Raw genomic sequence first — 18,787 nt, 5'->3', positions numbered from 1 at the left:
ACTGAACAATTCAGAAGAGTAAGCCATTTGCTATTATTTCTGGTCAGGTCAAGACTGAAAATCAAACCGAAGCGATAGCACCAGTTCCTACACAATTATTGACTTTAGCAAGCTTGAGAAGTTGTGAAACTACCATCACTGTAAAGCCTCATCACTGAGCCTTTAAAAAAGAAGTCAGGGGACTTGGTTTGAGGATTCAAGCAAGTATCTTGGCCTCAGAGTAAATATGCACTGCTACCTTACTCCTCTTTATGAGGGAAAAAAACTTTCTCTGTTCTCATTTACTACTCTACAGCAAACCAGCAGAGAAGTCAAAGCACTAGGATAATGTACTAATTACTTGCTACAAAAATCTAATGGCTGCCTGCAAATGGGAATTTCCAACAAGACATGCTATCCCTGAAACTACTGAGCCTACTCAAGACTTTATGACTCAAGATGCCAGATTTCTGATTCCTTGCACCCACACTGAAGAGTTGCCAACATTTTGACAAAATAAAGTACAACCACTGATTACATGCATGTTCCATTTGCAGACTTATACTTACTTCAGTTCTGTGAAAAACAAGTTGATATAGTTCACAGAATCTATTTGCCTGATAAAAGTTTCTGTGTTTTCCAGAAATGCCTGAAATGAACAAGAGTATTACCACTGATATTCTGAACAGTAAGAACATGTACATCAAGTATAAGAATAAATTCAGAGACCTTGTCTGAAAGTACAGGATGAAGGAAATGCTAAATTTGATCTGTGTGTGCAATGATGCTGCAGTGCAGAACAGCCAGCCATCACTGCTGAAAGCAGTACCACCTACACTTTTGAGCACACTGCTCAGTGGATTCCAGGATAGATTAGTGTAGCAAACAACACAAGAGAGCTGGGCAGACTTGCCTTGGGATTGTGGTCGTAGAGAAGATTGAGGTTGATTCGGAGCTTCCTCATACACTGAAAAGCTTCCCTGAACATAAGCCTGGAGGAATGAGTCAAGTAGGAGAGTTTACTTAGTGGATAAGATGCAAACAAAGGCAACTGATTAGAGCTAAGAACAGAAGCAGTGGGATGAGAACCGCCTACACCATAAGCTGTGTAGACAGCATTCCAGAAAAATGTGCAAGGTCAATAGAGCTCACTGCTGACCCTGGCAGTGGGACACGCCAGCTTGCAAGGTTGATGAAGCAATACAGAACTTCGATTATTTTTATTTCCATTAAAACAATGTTACATTTTGTATCAATTTCCCTTTCAGAAAATTTCAGTGTAAATGAACTCAGTAAAAAATGGAAAACAGCCAGCTTAATCTTAAAGTGATTGAGACGTCTGGAGAATGGAGCAATGAAGATTTCTCCCACCCACACAATTTCAGCACATATAGATGAAGATTTCTCCCACCCACACAATTTTTAGCCCTTCAGTGGTGAAGCGAGAAGTACCTGGCACAGCTGAAAGCTAGACTCCTGGGTGGTCACCCTAGAAACAGTTTTGCTCCCTCTCATAAGGTCAATTCCTCTGAGTTTAGCCTCCCTCTCTTTTCCAGGTCAGTCAGCGTCTAACAGCTCAGACTGGAGGAGGGAAGACAAGAATACACCAGCACCATTTACCTGTCTAGCCACTTCCGAATCTGGGCAAGAACCAGAGCACGGTGGTGAATAGTCTCCAGATTTCCTCTTGGCATCTATAACACAAGATCCACACGAATACTTACTTTAGTTACTCTGCCTACATTGTGGGGAAAGTAAGGACTGGCCAGTTTCTTTGGCCTGTCTGCTACTTGCAAGTGCATAGGCCTGGTTGCTCACTTCAGAGGGCAAGCAATTTCAACAACTGTGGAAAAATACCTGAACACTCTCTCAGTCCAGAAACATTCCTTCCTCAGAAGGTTGGACTCTATCCAACCAGGCATGACCCAGAGCAACCTGATCAAATTTTCATGTTAGTCCTGCTCTGTGGAAGATGTTGAGCTCCACACCTTCAAAAGTGCCTCTCAAATTACATCCTTCTCCATTCTGTGAATCTCTAGCAGTTCTGAAGAGCAAGCTCAGCAAAAAACTAAGTGCCAAGGCTAATGGAGGGCTGTTAGTAAATACTAGGAAGTGAGTCTTGGATTCATGATGAGAGGGCACAATATGTAGCACTACACTACCTCAGCCATTAGGAACTTGAATAGTCCTTCCCAGTTCTGCACATACCTACCTGCCTCTACTGAATCTAACTTCCAAAGGCATGCTCAAAATCCCTCTGCAGCCAGAGATTTGTGAGGTGCTCTGCTGTAGCACTGCAGGGCACCAGCTTTGTAGCACTGCACATACTGTTTGCAGGCTGGCAAGGTGCTCACAGTGACAGACCCCTGCACATCCTGATAGCACATGTCAGCAGACACAGGCAGAGCACTGACCTGCAGCACCACCTTTGTGTCCTGGGGAACGACGGTGACGATACGTGAGCCCCGCTCCACCTTGCGCACAGTCTCACTGCTGGGTGCAGCAGCGCTGCTCAGGCTGGCCTGGAGGGCTGGAGACAACATTCATCAGCATACATGGCACACGCAGCACAGTGCCCCATTTAGGACCTCCTGTTGTAGGAGCCAGGCAAGTACAAGCCACCAGTACAACAGCAATCTTCAACAACTCCTGACAGGATGAGACCTTGTGGAGTGCTGATCACAGCTGAACAAGACAAGCAAAGCTGCGTCTTCTGCACAACAGGATGACAAAGCTCAACAGACCAGGTAAGAGTAGCACTGAAGGGTGTAAAAGGACCAATAAGTTGTTGTCCTGCCTTTACCAAAGTCATCATGCTTCTCAAAGCCAGACACCACCAGAAACTATTTCTACAGTGATTCCCCTCCCTACCACACACCCTCAAATAGCACACAGACTTCTCCTTTTGAACATGGAGGGAAGGAAGACAATGCAGGGCTAGGCTGTTAGAAACAGTGTAAGAGTCAACTACAGCACAAATTTTCTTCCCTGTGAAAAACACCTGATATACAGTCAGTTCCTGAGCTCCTTGCTCTCTGGTAGATTTCTGAAAGCAGCTCTCTTACTCTCATCTCTTTAACATTTCCTTTGAGGAACCCAAATACAACAAAAATGGGGACATCTTGTGTTTCCAAGACAAATGCTAAATGATATTTACCCTTCACTGACAAGTTCTTCAAGCAGAAGCACTGACAGGTGTGCGAGTTGGTTGTCACCAACAAAAACTCATTGTATGTTGCAAATGATGTGATGTTAGAAGCAACCTGTAAAAAAATGAAGTTTATCACAGTTTAGACCAGGATATGGAAGCTGCCTTTGACAGAGAAAAAGGGCAGGAAATGAGGGGCAAAAGCTTTGTACCTCAATATCATTAACAAAAAACCGGCATCGATCCGTGAGGCCCAAGATCACCTCCTGTAATTAAAATAATGACAACTATGAGCCATCACAACCTCCAGTCTTTCACAACACTGACAAGCACTGAAGTACCTTACACTGAAGTACCTTACAATTAGGTAACGAGTACTTCATGTGAATTAGTTAGAGAAGCCAAACAGCAAGTCATCCAACCTCTTTTCCAGGAGGACTTTAACTTGAACATCTTTAAACACTGCTGGCTGAAAATCCAGCCTGGCCTACCCTGTAACTGCACAGTTGCAAAATGGAAACAGAAGCCATGCTAGAAATCTAGACTCTTCTATTCAGCAGCACTTGGTCTAGGGTACCAGAGGAACAGCTCCACAACAGAGCTGAGCAAAGCAGCTTCCTACAGCTGGATGCACACTGAAGGAAAGAAACCCCAGAAATATCAGCAAAACAGCTAGTCATTCAAGCTGTTGTAACTATCAAGAAAGCATCTCCAAGAGGAAAAAACAGTAGCAGGACATCTGCAGTAACTCACTGCAGCCATATTTGCTAATATGTTAAGTTCAAATAAAACTGAACATTCCTTTCAAAAAGAGTGTGGCAGTAACTGCTAGAAATTTCCAATCTGAATTTTCTCACTTTTTGATGAAATTATTTGTTGTATTCATAGAACAGGGTGATCAGGTGTTAACTGCAATCCACCAGAAATGCTCTAGAAGGCAAGGGAAGATAAGCTTTCAGCTCTGAAAAGGGCCTTATGAAGAACATGAACAAGTATCACTGGGCCCTGGGCAGAAGACCATGGTGTACTTTTGGCACAGAGAACAACTGAGTAGGGAATTTAATCTGTTTGCATCCTTACTTACTTCACAACTGATCCTTGTGATGGAAGTCTGCACACAACGGTAGGGGAACTGAACAGCAGAGCTACTGCTACTCCGCCAAGGCTCAAGGACTGGAGTAGAAGCCTCTAAGGAGCAAAGAAGATATAATTGTTTTCCAGCCAAACAAAAATTCAGACATTAAAACCACATGATATGTATCTTAAGAAAACCAGAACTGGGAATAAGCTACACTATCTGAAAGAGGCAGGGAATGCTGGCACAGAAATCCATGACACAGTGGACAAGAAGTTGGTAACTTCCAGGGGCTCAGTGGTGCCTTTATTCCACCGTCGAATGAGAGAGAAGATCTATGAATGTGGCAGTCAGTAAGCACTGAACTTTGTACGTGCATATTCGTGTTAACATATGTGTTACCTTTAATTGAATTGTGATACAAATCACTAATTTCAGCCCATTTCTGGAAGGAGAGGAAATATAAAAGCAGCACCAACTATACAGGAAGAGTCACTCAAGTCCCCGAAAGTCAAATCATCTCATTAAACTTTTTAAGAAATATGTAACAACTACCCCTAAGACCAGGTACTTTAACAGGGCCCAGCTTACCCCACAGGTATTTTAGGATCCGCCTATCAGTCAGCTGCAGAGCTACAGTTCTGGTCACTGGGCTGCAGTACAGGCTGATCACTTCTCCATCTACAGGCACTGACAACCTGATGCAAGACGGAGGATGTACAGAATGTCAGTCACAGCAGACACACTTAAGAGCAGATACTTTGTTCCTGCCTGTCTTGTAGCCAGCTGAAAAGACGCACATCTCCAGCATGGACATACTTTGATCATATAAGGATCTTTTGCAGTCTTCTCACACCTGTGTCAGTTGACAGTGGCACCACAGAGCACCAGCAACTCCTGCCAACAGGCATCTGCCTAACTGCGCTGGTCACTGTCTGCAGTGCAGCACTCTGCAAACACACCCCTCTTTTTCTGTTCTGCAGTTCATGTGCAAATCATTCTGTCTCTGCTGGGTGAGTGCTGCAAAAAGCAGCCCTCCCATATTTCTGCACCCCAGGTGGCTTTCTTTTGTGTCTGGTTTTAGCTCAACTGGCCCCACAAAGACCAGCAGGTGAGGAGGAGAAAAGAAGGAGGACAGCAATTTTGATGGCTACTGGTCCCCTCCTGGACCTTGATAATGGTGGGAAAAGGAATGGAGGAATTTAGTGCCATGTGCCGTCCCCTCTCCCCCAAGGGCCTCGAATTCCAAGGAACAGAGTTATCCTGTACTGATACAGGCAGGTCTGGCATGCACCCTTGCCAGGCTGGGTGTAGGCATCAGGACTACAGGCAAGTGCTGACCAGCAGGGAGCCTCATGAGCCGTTTGGTTCTCCTGTCAGAAGAGCACCAAATCCCTTAACCCAGGGCCTCCAGGCTAATACGAGACTTAATTCCTTCTAGGCACTGTCCAGAAAGCATTCTCAGACTTCAGCCACAACTGACAGATCTCTAGTACCGTAAATTCAGGCACTCTTCTTCAGCTCCAGCCACAGGAGGCACTGCAGTCAGATGGTGAAGGACAGACTGAGCAGCATGCTGACCTTCACCAACAACCAGGAAGCTGTCATCTGGCAGCCAGGTAAGAAATCGGAGCCCCAGAGGATTCATCACTTCATTGCTGCTGCTGCTCACATCAACTCTGTCACGAAATAGGAGAGGTTGAGACACAAATAGAACCTGATTTCGATAGGCCACCTCACTAAAGAGGCAGAGGACTTCCTAAGCACAGCCTGACTGTTTAAATATACAGCATGGCTGGGAGGGCTCCACTGCAGAAACACTAATACCCAAAGCATGAATCCCCTAGGAACAAAGAGGGAACATGGTGGGAATTTTAACCTCATCACTGTCTCTGCCATGCAAGCAGGTCTGTTGCTCTGTGTGATGTGATCATGGGCCTGGGCACTGCACCATCACTCCTTTGTGCACCAGGCACAGGAAGGCACAGGAAGAGATATCTTTCTGTGGTCATTAACAGTCACTGGTTCTGCTAGATTGAGACCTCAGTAAAGGATGCTCAAAGTCCTTTAGTTAGTCCTAGTTGCAGGCACAGTGTCCACAAAATGATACCATGCTATCTGATAGCCTCTTAAAAATCTTGAGAAAAGTGGTAAGAGCTGTGACCTCCTAAGCATCCAGTCAGGTACAACCCTCTTATCCCCTCTACAGCTGTAGTAGTTCTTTATCACCTGTAGGTTTTATCCAGGTATGGTGTTTCTACAGTTGCTTTAAAGCCATTTCCTCCCACAGCTCCAAACTTGACAGAAGGGTCATTCCCTGTACTCTGTCCTAGCAAACACAAAGCAGAACAAAGCAGAGTTTAGACATCCACCCAACAGAGCCCCTTCCATCTTCAATCTTTGCAAAAAGTAGATGCTTCGTGCAAGTATTAAAAACATCAGAAAATGCCATCCCTATTTTTACAGCCAAAATGTTAACTCTCATTAACACTCACTTTGAGAAAGACAGTCACATTCCAACATTGCAGTACAAAACAGCTGTTTCCTCACAGCACACTGTGTATAGAACTGCTTTGGGAAGTGCTGGGTGCCCCAGACAGGTTCCCAGACACTTCCCAGTGATCATGCCATCAGAGCAGCTTATGCAAGATACCACGTGCTGCACTCAAGCTGAAGCTAGGCAGGGGAATATTACCAGCACAATGACATAGTCAAGTGCCAAACGCTGTCTTCTCACAAAGTCAATGCACCACCAAAATGCTATGTCACTCAAACTACTGGAAATGAGAAGAGAGCTTAAACTCACACTTAAACCGAGTATGTCTTGTGTAAAGATTTAAGTGACCATCAGCTAACCAGTCTCCCTAAGGTACTGTTCTCAGGAACACAGGGTTTCTTTTAACAAGGCTGTAACATGCTCTCACCATATCTGTACAAAGAGATCCTGTTATCAGCATCCAGGATAGCCATGTCCCCACTATGTTTGGGATCTGTGTGAAAGGCAACCTGATTAACTGCCTGTTGGAGCTGGAGCTCATAGGTACACATGGGTGGAGGCACCACAGCATGCTGGAATGCTGTGACAAGCACTTTATCTGTGGAAGAAAAGAGAAGAAAATACAAGATGAACCCCAAATGTTCAAATGTTAGTGAAGTTCTTCCTGGATTCTTTATAGGAAGCAGAAATGATGTTACAGGAAAATGGTTGGTGTGCTCTTAGTGGTTATCTTCATTGAGCTAACCCTGAAGCAGGTATCAATTACGTGGATCCCTCCCTAAAAGTGCTGTAGCAACAATTAAAAGAAGAACTGAATACAAAAGGCTACCTCATCTTTTCTCACCCTAGAGCTGGAAAGCTGTCCCACTGCTTACCTCCATCTATGACAGCCACATTTGCCATATGTTGACTATTCTCCCCCAGCCCATGGTCTGTGGTCCAGTGCCAGTCGTAGAAGAGGTAATGCCAGCCCTGGCAGAGTATATGTAGTCTATACAGGTTCTCTCGGTCCCATAGCAGTGACACCAACTGATTTTCCTCCAAGCTACCAAAGTGTAGACTTTGCTTTAGGTACCAGTGATAGTTCCCTGTGGTCCACAGCTGAACTGCAGAAAAACAAATAGTTACCACAGACTAGTATTTGAGACCCAGCTCAAACCATCCCTCCCAACCACCACTGCCCCTCTATGGGTGGGTTAAGTGCAATTAAAATAGCAGTTCTAGTCTTCAGTCCATGACCTATGTCATACAACACACAGCACAAGAAAACAACACACTGTGCAAAAGTCAATCCTAAAATTTACTGAGCTACCCTTTGAGACAGTACCCCTGGTTTAATGGAGGACTCAGACCTTTACTATTCCATTTGTACCATTTCCAGTTACAGCAGCCTGGAAGATGCTTCAAACTCAGGCTGAACTACCAGTTCTTCCTCACCAGCTGAGCTGGTTTTGGCTGGGGTGGTTAATTTTCTTCACAGTGTCAAGTATGGGACTCTGTTTTGGATTTGTGCTGAACACAGCATAAATAATAAGTGATGTTCTAGTTATTGCTGAGTAGGGCTTACAGAGAGCCAAGGTTTTTTCTGCTTTTTGTACTGCCAAACTGCCAAGCTGGCAAGGAACCTGAGGATGCATAGGAGGTCAGGAGGGCACACAGCCAGGACAAGTGACCCCAGCTGATTAAAGGGATATTTCCGACCACATGACATCATGTTCATACATAAAGTGAGAGGAAGAATGAGGAAGAGTGGGATATTTGAACTGATGGCATTTTTCTTCTGTAATAGAAGTAACCATTACACTTGATGAGGCCCTGCTGTCCAGGACATGGCTGAACACCTGTCTGCTCAGGGGAAGTGGTGAACTAATTCCTTGCTTTGCTTTTTATGGCACACATGGCTTTTTCTTTTTCATAGTAACTGTTACTATCTCAACCCATGGGTTTTCCAGCTTTTACCCACCTGATTTTCTCCATGATATTGCTGGTGGGCAAGTGGGCAAGTGACTCTGTGGGGTCACTTGGCTGCTGTCTGTGGTTAAACCATGACACCAGCACAGTGGTCTCAAAGCCACTTGCAAGCCTCCACAGTGTCTCCTACCCTGCAGGTAAGTACCCACTACTAAGAACATTTGCAGGCAAGTGTTAAGAGCCAGAGCCCCATGGAGTGCTCTCACCATAAGTGTTTGGATTGGAGTTTTCCACCTTCAGGTCTTCCAGCCATAGAGCCAGGATTGTAGAATCTGCATTCCAAAGCATTTCGTTAACCTGCAGAAAATAAACATGGCTGCTGCTGATATTCTTGCTCACAGAAAGTTTACAAGACCAGGAGGGGCTCCAACAACAAAAGGCACATGGGCTAATACACAAACAGAGCCCATGCGCATCACAAAGCTCCTGACAAGGCATCCTGAGAAGACCACAGATGAGGAGGCCAGAAAAATGACAGCAGCCTTCTCTTTGCTTTCCTTGACATTGAGTTAAGCACCTGCCAAAAGACCTCTCAGCATCCAAGCACAGAAGCTGAAGTAACACTCTAGCAATAGCTTCTCACTTATTTGGGATAATGTGAGTACTCTTGCAATGACTGACATGCTGAAAAGTACTTTTGATTCACTTGCCTAGTGCAAAGTATATAGAGCACAGGAGTACCCCAGGGCTACAATCATCCTTTACTACATGTCTTTGTACTATGGGCTTGCATCTTCTCCACAGGCTTCTTCATTGTTCTCTTTTCAGGTCACTTCTCCCATTAGGATAAGCACAAAGTATTAAGTTAAAAAACTTTTCCTATAATCTGTAAGAGATCTAGTCCTCTTCTCCATTACACTCTCATCAAAGAAGCCCAGACAAGGAACTTACCTTGACCTGCCCTTTCTGGAACGGGAGGGTGAACTCTCCATGAAGAAGTCCATTCTTTTCCAAAAAAACCACATCATGTCTGTTGGGTTTTTCTTGTGTAGATGCTATCAGGTTTCCTGAGGGCCTTAAAAAAGAGCCAAATGAAAACTCATTGCTTACACAATCCCTAACTGTCATTCTAAACCCCCATGATCTCACATTTTTTCCAGTGACATGAAGAAAAGGCAGCAGAGGACGTGTTTTCCTCAGCACTGTTCCAACAGTCATAGATCCAGTACAGACCAGAGCTTATGATAGCCACCAAATGATATGTGACCGAATAAATGTCAGCACTAGGAAAGGAACCTGTAATATTTCTTTTTATACAGCTGAGCCCAAACCCACTTGACTCTGACTTTATGCAGAGACTCTATCCCTTCTTCCCACTTGTGATGAAAGTATTAGGATTTTCAGGGTTTAAAGGGCTACTCTTCTTTATGCTGAATCAGAAGGCAACTTTCTTCAAGTTTTGGGAAAAATCAACCAAATGCTGAAGAAATTAAAATAATGCTGATCAAAGACTGTGACCAGGGAATAACAAGCACCACTGCTGTCGGCATGCAGACTGCAGTACTACTCACTTCCAGGACAGTGCTTGTTCTAATCCTGAGATAGGCTCACTTGTTGACTGCAGCACAAGCTCTCTGCTCCATACCCGGACCTTCCGAGCACCTACAGGTTGAGAGAGCAATGAGACAAAAGTCTAAGAAAACTGGGAAGAGACTTTCCTGAGGGTACAAGAGCAAATTTTGATGCACATGCATAAAAGGAGATTTCTCTTGTACACCTTAAGGGCTAAGAATTTATTCTGTGTCAGGCAGTTCTCCCATAGTAAGCAAGTGACTAAAGGAACTGTGTTAGGAATTTCAGTCTGATGTAGTTCAGTCATAATAATTTTTCGCTCCAGCTCTCACCATAGAAATGTTAAAATCGAGCTATAAATTTACAATCCTCCCTAATCTGAAGTAAACTGAGGTAAAAATCCAAACAAGTGGAAGAGCAGTGCAGTTTGATGCAGTTCAATATGTTAACCAATACATTTAAACTGCTCAGAAAGTAGTATTTATAATGGAAAATACATTGTTTTCCATGATACAGTCTTAGAAGTAATGTACAGTTTTTCATGAACACACAGTCTTAGAGGTAATGCATATGCTCATCACCTCTTTGAGTTCAGCGCAGAACCAAGGGAAAAGTATCACCAGTATCTTTAAGGAAGTGTGCAAGGCTAAACTCTAATATGAGGGACAGTGGGTATATGAACCCAAACATATTCATCCATTTGGCATTGAGAGCCCATCAGGTATTGCTTAAAGCTTGAGCAGGTAAAAGAGATAGTTCAGATAGTATCTGCAAAGTAGTACTCCTTCCTGGCATCTCACAGAACTGAAAACCAAACCACACAGAAGATATTCAAAATATCATATCTATAAAATGGCTCTGAGAACATCAGAGCAGAGAAAAGGGTGATTAAATAGCTCAACTCACCCTCACTTTAAATTGTCAACAGACACAAACAGACCTTGCCTTACCTAGATTCTGCTTAAGAAGCCCTTTACACAAGCTGGTATTTCAAAGAAGTGGAGTGTCATACCTGTCTCTGGACAGACAGCACTCACTGCAACAAACTGCCCATCTCCTCTCCACGTCACCCGAGGCCTGCCATCATCCCAGGCTGATGCTGGTAGCACTTCCTGAAGTCACACAAAAGAACGTGGCATCAAAGCTTGGGAAGGCACCTGCTGTCTTTGTCTAAACAGACTGCTCTTTCAAGAGCCTTATGATGAAATCCATCCATTAAAAAGTGTCAAGACTAGTAAGTTAAAAACTCAGTATTCAAAATGTTGTTTTAGGAAACACTAGAATTAAAACTATTTAATTCAATCTGTTCCTCCTCCAAGTGCATATGACTGTCTCTTCACATAACCACACATTATCCTTCCCATTCACTGGGGTCTCTAATTATAGACAACAGTGCATAAGTTGGACACACGGTGAATTGAGATTTGCTTAAGATTGATGCTGGAATGGCTGCAAATCTTACTTTGAGCTCTGTTTGAAAAGTAAATACTCTCTGATGCTTGCTTGAATTCAAAGAAAGATAAAAATGTATGATTTCAGACAACACAGGAACAAACAGAAGCAGCATATGAAGAGAACTACCAGAAAGGTGGTGGCAAATCAGCATCACAGGAATAACAGAAACTCTCTTTATGCATGTTTTCCCTGAGAGAGCATTGGCTTGACACAAAAAAGCAGTATAATACCGTCTGCTTGCGATGTGCTGCCTGTTTCCCTTCTGATCCATGGAACTGTGTCTCCTTTTTACCCCATCCAAGAGCAACAAACTTTCCTGGAGAAGAAATAATCATTGTAGTGAAAGATTTACAGATAACACCTTAACTACTGTGCATTATGAAAACAACTAGAGCCTCAAGCAACCCACACCATTGTGGATGCCACAGTCAGGTCAGAGAGAGAAAGCCAGATAAACTTTCCCAGGAATTGTTCTGGAGAGTTCTGAGAAGGCTGAGAGAAACAATTAAAACAATCTTGCAGCTGGTGTTTTGAACAGTTGTTTTCCCATTATATGTTTATCAAAGGGCATCTTCTTAATTAGCTAGTGGTGACAGGGTGTTGATTACATGACCAATGAGGTTCACCTGGACAGGAATGGCACATAAAAAGAACTGGTTTCTAATAAAACTCATATTAGCCTGCTGAAGAGAGTTAGAGTTTTTGTGTTGCCTCACTCCCGTTACAGATTCAATGATGACACACCTTCTTCCCAAATTTTATTCTAAAAACCTGCTGGGAAGTTATGTAGCCTACAAAGTACATTGGTACATGGACCTTACTTGAATTTATGCTGACAAGTAACAATATTGACTTTACCCTTCAGCTGTCAAGCAGCATTACAAAATAAATAAAATGTCTCCTGGGGCCTCAAAGTGCTCAGCTCCATTTCCTTACTTTCCATGTGCTTACAACATATCAACTACATCAGCTAGGGCAACTTAATTTCAGTGCGCTTCTCACCTTCTCCAAACTCATCTTGGTGGATTTGCTTCTCAGAAATTGGTTCAAAATCCCTTGTCATCATGATGAGAGTCTGCTGACCTGCAAGGCAGATATAAAATACAGTATTAGTAATGATATCTGCAGCAAATAAAAACTCAAGTGCTCTCCTGTGTGCTCCTATTGTTCTGCCATGGACCTGAATACAGAAAACATGGTACTAGAGAGAATATATCCTCCAAAGCATGAAACCGTAAACTGGAACAGAACACTTCCAAGTTTTTCTCCTCAAAAATATGCTTCCTGGCCTAACCTTAATAAGTTTTTCCACCTTCCAAACAAATACTTGGTTCCTTTTCTCTGGAGATATGAAGGACAAGAAGGCTACTGGGAATAGTCATGAAAGATTTATGAAGAGAAAATCATACCATCCTGATAAGCTCCTACAATGAGATGACCAGCTTGTGGATATGGGGAGAACAGTGGATTTCATTTATCCTGACTCTAGTAAGGCTTTTGATGCTGTGTGCCAACTCATCACAGAGAAACCCATGAAGTATGGGATAGATAAAAGGACAGAGAGGACCTGCCAAGCTCAAAAGCTTGCTAGCATTGTCATTAAGTGCAGCTCAAGGTCAGCCACCAGCGTGCCCCTGGACACTAGGCACAATGATTAACATTGTCCTTAATAATCCAAAGAATGGGACCCTTTCCAAATTTGTAGATGACACAGAACTGGGAAAAGCAGCAGGTAAAGCAGAAGGTTATGCTGCTGTCCACAGGGACCCTGTCAGGTAGGCAAGATGGGCTGCCCAGAACTTCATAAAGCTCAACAAGAAAAAAATGTCCTGCATTTGGAAAAGAATAATCTTAGGAACTAAAGAGAGAGTGGGAATCAAGTGGCTGGAGAGCAGCTTGGCAAAAACCAGTACACTGTGTTTCCTGAGGCACCAAGCTGAACTAGCTAGCATTACATCCTGCTGCACAGGCGGACAACAGCATCTGGCTGCATTAGGAGTGCTCCCAGCAGGCTGTGGGAGGTGATTTTGCTCCTCCATTCAGTGCTGGTGAGAAATATGGAATGCTGACTCCATTTTTGGGCTTCCTAAATGGAAGGACATACTGGAGTGAGTCTTGCAAAAGATCAAAATTATGATTAAGGGCTTGAAAGATGTCACATGAGTGGAGGCTGAGACAAGCCAGACTGCCCTGGAGAGAAGGCTTCAGGTACAATCTTTCCAGGTAAGAATCTCAACAGGATGTGTAAATATATTATGTGGGAGGTGGGGTACAGTAAAGAAGACACAGCCATGTTGTTTGTGGTGCTGAGCAACAGCACAAGAAGCAATGGGCACAAACTAAAATACAGAAAATTCCCTTAAAACCTAAGAAAAGGGGGTTTTTCTTACTCTGAGGGTGATAACAGATAGAAACAGGATGCCCAGAGGGTTATGGGGTCTTAAACCTAACTGGGCAAAATCCCCAAACAACTTGCTCTAGGTAACACACATTGACCAAGGTGGTTGGAATAGGCAATCACCAAAGTTTCCTTTCAGCCTCAAGCACTCTATGATTCTCTTTTGTCTGAAGCTAATTTGATTTTCTAGATGAGTCACACCTGTAGTTAATTAGGGCCTGTGACACATATACTTCATACCAAAGGCCAAGAAACAGTTTTTGTAATGAAGAAACCAAATGGTGATATAAAGAAGTCATTATGCTTTTGAGGCAAGATCAAATGTACTTCCTGGGAAGATTTTAAGGACTAAAATCTCTTCCACAAAGCAGCTTTTTGGGCCTAACCAATTTCTCCTTGGATCTCCGAAACACCTTATGAATCATGAAATGAAATCTAATACATAGGATCTGGTAGAGTTTTTTCCACTTTAAGTCCTAGTCCCAGTCTTGTAACTTTTTCGTCTCTCTCTCAATCTCAGTTATGTTTTGTGCTTTGGCCACAGAGAGTTTCACTCCTACAGGCAGAAAGCTTACAGGCTGTTGTTGATACCTGTTGCAAGCAAAACGAGCTCTTGGTCAGGACTCCAGCTCATCACACTCAGACCGCTGTCCACACTTCCAACACATTCCACCTACAAGACCAAAATAAGATCACAGGAACATGAGGGCACCACTATCCCAGCACAAAAGCAAACAGTCACCAAGGGAAAAGAAAATTGCCTTCTACTTAAAAAAAAAATCTAAAGTCTAACTTCACACTTTGTGTTGAGCAAAACAAAAGACACATTTCTGACTAAAAAGAGTTCCAGAATGTTTATGAATGAGAACCCAGGTAATGTAGAGTCTACACATTCTACCATGCATCATTTTGGAAAAAACTTTATTCTGCAATTCTCAGTCTTGTGTCAGCACATATAGCGTCAATGCTAATATGACCTGATAGGGCCTGTGATTACATTGGCAAATATTCTTCAGTAACAAAACACAGACATAATGATTCTTGCCTAGAAAATTCCAACACAGGGGTAAACTCTGACCAGCCTGTGAATGCTGAACTTGACAACTGTATATACCTGCACCAATGTCAAAGTTTATGGAAAGCTGGAATAGTTTTACTGGGCCATCATGAGCAAGTAATAGCAGTAGGCAGAGAACGTTTGTTATGCATGGTTACTCTGATTTGTAAAAGGCATGGAAAAGAACAACAAATATATTACTTGTGATAAAAAGCAACATGATGCCATTGAAGAAATTAGGTTTTGGGGGTCACAATCTTTCCACGTAAGAAAAGTGAGACTGGGCACCTGTCAGCAGAGTAACTATCGCTTACATAGAGAGGGTTTCAGAATAAGCAAAAGAGTCTTCCAGACCTCCTTCTTGGTGCCGAGACTGCACCAAAAGAAGACTGAAAAGTAAAGCAAAAAACCAGAAAAGTAAGCCAAAACCCCACAAAATAAAGAATCTGATGTTAAACCTGGTGCAACTATCAATGCAAAAAAAAAAAAAAACCCAAAACAAAACCCAAATAAACAAACAAAAAACCCAAAAGCCCCAAAACAAACAAACCAACCAATCAACCAAAAAACAAAAACAAACAAACAAAACGAAAACAAACAAAAACAAAAACAAACAAAAAAACAAACAAAAAAAACCCCCCAAAAGCTCTGGTAATTTCTATTCTCTAATGATATACTGTAAATTGCAATACAGGACACATTTTTCAGATACAGCTGACTGAACACTTAAGTGGTATCTGCAAATCAAGTGCAAACATGAACCAAAACAGACAAGCTACAAATAACCACAATTTTACAGCTAACTCAGACAGACCACTATCATCTCATGTCCACTTAAACCTGCACTGTTGGACTGGTATTGTGGGAGCTGATTCAGATTTCAGAGGATGCTGCTGTGGTGTCTTGCTGAAGATGATACAAGACACTGAGGAAGGAGGAGAAAGCAAGTATCTCAGTTTCTGCCATTTCCTAAATCATGCCAACATGTACCTACTGATAACAAAATGGTAGCTACACAGTGGATTATGAATGGATTACTTTACTCTTCACCTACTCTCAGCGATATCCTGCTTCTGTAAGACTCTCCAGCAGATCCTTTGCTGCTAGGAGCCCACTGAGCAAACTCAGAGGATGCAGGCTGTGGACAGGCAAACCATAATTTCAATTCAAGTTCTTTTACAGAGTATATATTCTGTCTTTAGTCATTCCCAAGGCTACCACAAAAATCAGTTTGTCTGCCCAGAGAATGGAAACTAGCCACAGCTCAGTATGCAATGAGTGTACAACTGGCCACTGAAGAAATTTAAAATGTTACTCTTTCCTCCAAATTTCCTCACTACAGTTGAGTCTTTCCTCCCATGTTACCTGCTCTGTGCTCAGATTGCACAGTAGGATGTCTCCAGCTGCTGTAGCAACACACACACTCTCCTGCTCTGGAAGATCTTCAACACCCACTATGCAGCCACTTCCATCCTCAGGCAAGAACCCATCCACAGTCAGGGAAATTTCTCTTGACACCTTGATACAGAAAGGTCAATGGCTTACTAATTATACATCACCTCCCTGGGATTTTTGCAGAAATGACAGTGTAAAAGACATAGGTATATTCCATCCTACTGCAGTGACACAAAGCACTACACAGTAGAAGTGTGAATGGCACCAGAAAAAAGCCAACTCGCAAGAACTTATCTCCACTTAAGGCAAAAGTGATAGAAGAAAATGAGAAAACCCAGATATGGGAACAAACAATACACAACTTCCAATTTGCCCTGCTAAACATCTTTCAATACCCTTTTCACGTTTCACCACAGTATCAACATTAAGAAGTGCATGGGCAGCTGCTTAAAGTGTCCCACTGCTCATAAGGGGCCATGCAGACTACTAGACACAGCATAAAAAATAATTTCTAAGAAAAATCATTTGGATGGTTAAGGTACAGCAATCTTTGAAAAATAAATCCCTGGAAAGCTCCAAAGTTTTTTTGTCACTTAATTTCAGAATTGAATGTACTGAAGGAATTAGATGCCTCAGAGCTGCACACTGAGAAGAAAGCAACACAGCTCTAACAGGAATTCATGACTCAATAGCATTCTATTATTTTAGCGGTATCTCGGCGTGTTTTCCTCCCTAGTGCAAAGTTTACAAAGTTTCCTCTTGTACTCTTCACCACCTCTTTGCCGGCGCTTGGTTCTGTCTGGATGCAACTATTCGTAACGTCGTGCTTAAGACTAAACCACGGGAATGACACGCGTCTAACACAGCCACGCTCTTAAAAAAGCAGATAGAGTATTTTAGAGGCACAGAAAGCCTCTTCAGCCACGGAGATCACAGTGCAGCGGCTTCCACGGCACCGTGAGACAGCAGCAAGCGGCGGCGGGGAGCAGCGGGAGGGTCCAGGACCGCGCAGACACCGCCAGGAAGGGGGAGCCGCATCAGGAGACAGGCGAGCTCCCGGCGAGCTGCCGCTGGCGGAGGCTTTGCAACCACAGCCGACCCCAACACGCCGGCAAGCACCAGAACCCTGCCCCGCAGCCGCGGCCCTCACCGAGTCCCCGCCGGCGCGCAGTTCCACCAGCCCGTACTGGGAGCCCACGAGAACCGAGCCGGGCTCGGCGCCGAGGCAGAAGCATCGCGGGGTGCCCGTGGCGGAGGCGGAGCGGCACCCGCCGGCCCGCAGCAGCCGCAGGTTCCTCATGGCGGAGGGAGGGAGCGAGCGATGAGGCCGGGCAGCGAGGGACGCCGGGCAGCGAGGGACGGCAGGCACCGGGACCGCCTCACGGGGCCGCCATGTCGCGCAGCGCGGGCGGGCGGGCGCAGGCGCCGTGCGCGGTGTCGCGCTCGCAGGGCGGAGCGCGGCCTCTCCTTCCCTCGCGGGCCGTGCCGGAGCGCCGGGCCCGGAGCTGCGAGCCGCCCCGCTTGAGGCGGCAAATGCAGCGCTGCGAGTCCTCCGGAGCCCAGCTCCCTGTGAGCCTGCCGAAATAACAGAATCACCGAGTCTGGGGGAGAGCTTTAAGGTCACCCAGTCCAACCATCCACCCGACACTGCCACTGTAACTCTTAAACCACATCTCCAGATCCAGATCGTTAAACAAAAGGGATGGGGGACTCCACTGCCTCCCAGGGAAACCTATTCCAATGTCTGACCACTCTGACAGTGATAATCTTTTTTACTAATATCTAATCTGAATCTCCCGTGTCTCAGATTGAGGCCATTTCCTCCTGTCCTCTCACTGCAGGCCTTGCAGGAGAGACAGACCCCCAGCTCGCTGCACCCTGCCTTCAGGGAGTTTTAGAGAGCAATGGCGTCAGCCCTGAGCCTCCTCTTCAGGACACTAAACAATCCCAGCTCCCTCAGCTAGTTCTCATAAGACATGTTTTCTGGTCCTTTCATGAGCCTTGTTCCCTTTTCCAAACATGTCCAGCACATCAATGTCCTTTTTAAAGTGAGCAGCCAAGAACTGGATGCAGCACTTGATGTGCTGCCTTGCCAGTGACAGTGTATAAGATGACAGTGTGTAAGTATGAGCAGGATGGTTCTTTTGGAGCCCTTTGGGCACTAGCCAGCTGAAGCACCCCAGCTGAGGCTTCCCAGGCACTTACAGGCCAGCCTTCACATAGGTTAGTGCTGTTCTAATGCCACTGCTTCTGTCACATTCTGCCACCTCCCTCCAGGTGTGGCTGAGGGGGAGAAGGTA

At 44.3% G+C, this 18,787-nt stretch overlaps 1 protein-coding gene across 2 annotated transcripts in view; it reads right to left on the bottom strand.

Moving 5' to 3' along the window:
- The window catches only part of ELP1 (elongator acetyltransferase complex subunit 1), a 31,249-nt gene extending 13,377 nt beyond the window's left edge, over positions 1 to 17,872 (bottom strand). For both annotated transcript variants that reach the window (XR_009115880.1, XM_058043329.1), the window contains exons 1-21: positions 17,638 to 17,872; positions 16,458 to 16,610; positions 14,627 to 14,708; positions 12,640 to 12,720; positions 11,868 to 11,953; positions 11,195 to 11,294; positions 10,182 to 10,272; positions 9,562 to 9,685; positions 8,877 to 8,967; positions 7,575 to 7,805; positions 7,127 to 7,297; positions 6,432 to 6,531; positions 5,699 to 5,881; positions 4,794 to 4,900; positions 4,212 to 4,315; positions 3,340 to 3,393; positions 3,137 to 3,242; positions 2,394 to 2,509; positions 1,600 to 1,673; positions 893 to 971; positions 549 to 628 (exon numbers count right to left, since the gene is read on the bottom strand). Coding sequence is in view for 1 of the 2 variants with exons in the window: in XM_058043329.1 (XP_057899312.1) it covers positions 549 to 628; positions 893 to 971; positions 1,600 to 1,673; positions 2,394 to 2,509; positions 3,137 to 3,242; positions 3,340 to 3,393; positions 4,212 to 4,315; positions 4,794 to 4,900; positions 5,699 to 5,881; positions 6,432 to 6,531; positions 7,127 to 7,297; positions 7,575 to 7,805; positions 8,877 to 8,967; positions 9,562 to 9,685; positions 10,182 to 10,272; positions 11,195 to 11,294; positions 11,868 to 11,953; positions 12,640 to 12,720; positions 14,627 to 14,708; positions 16,458 to 16,610; positions 17,638 to 17,787 (2,363 nt within the window). In the remaining variant the exon portion in view is untranslated. The remainder of the gene's footprint in view (positions 1 to 548; positions 629 to 892; positions 972 to 1,599; positions 1,674 to 2,393; positions 2,510 to 3,136; positions 3,243 to 3,339; positions 3,394 to 4,211; positions 4,316 to 4,793; positions 4,901 to 5,698; positions 5,882 to 6,431; positions 6,532 to 7,126; positions 7,298 to 7,574; positions 7,806 to 8,876; positions 8,968 to 9,561; positions 9,686 to 10,181; positions 10,273 to 11,194; positions 11,295 to 11,867; positions 11,954 to 12,639; positions 12,721 to 14,626; positions 14,709 to 16,457; positions 16,611 to 17,637) is intronic.
- Between the last annotated feature and the right edge of the window lie 915 nt (positions 17,873 to 18,787).

This window comes from Melospiza georgiana, chromosome Z (assembly GCF_028018845.1).
Source record: "Melospiza georgiana isolate bMelGeo1 chromosome Z, bMelGeo1.pri, whole genome shotgun sequence".
Taxonomy (NCBI): Eukaryota; Metazoa; Chordata; class Aves; order Passeriformes; family Passerellidae; genus Melospiza; species Melospiza georgiana.
This window is presented reverse-complemented; position numbering and strand designations above follow the sequence as displayed.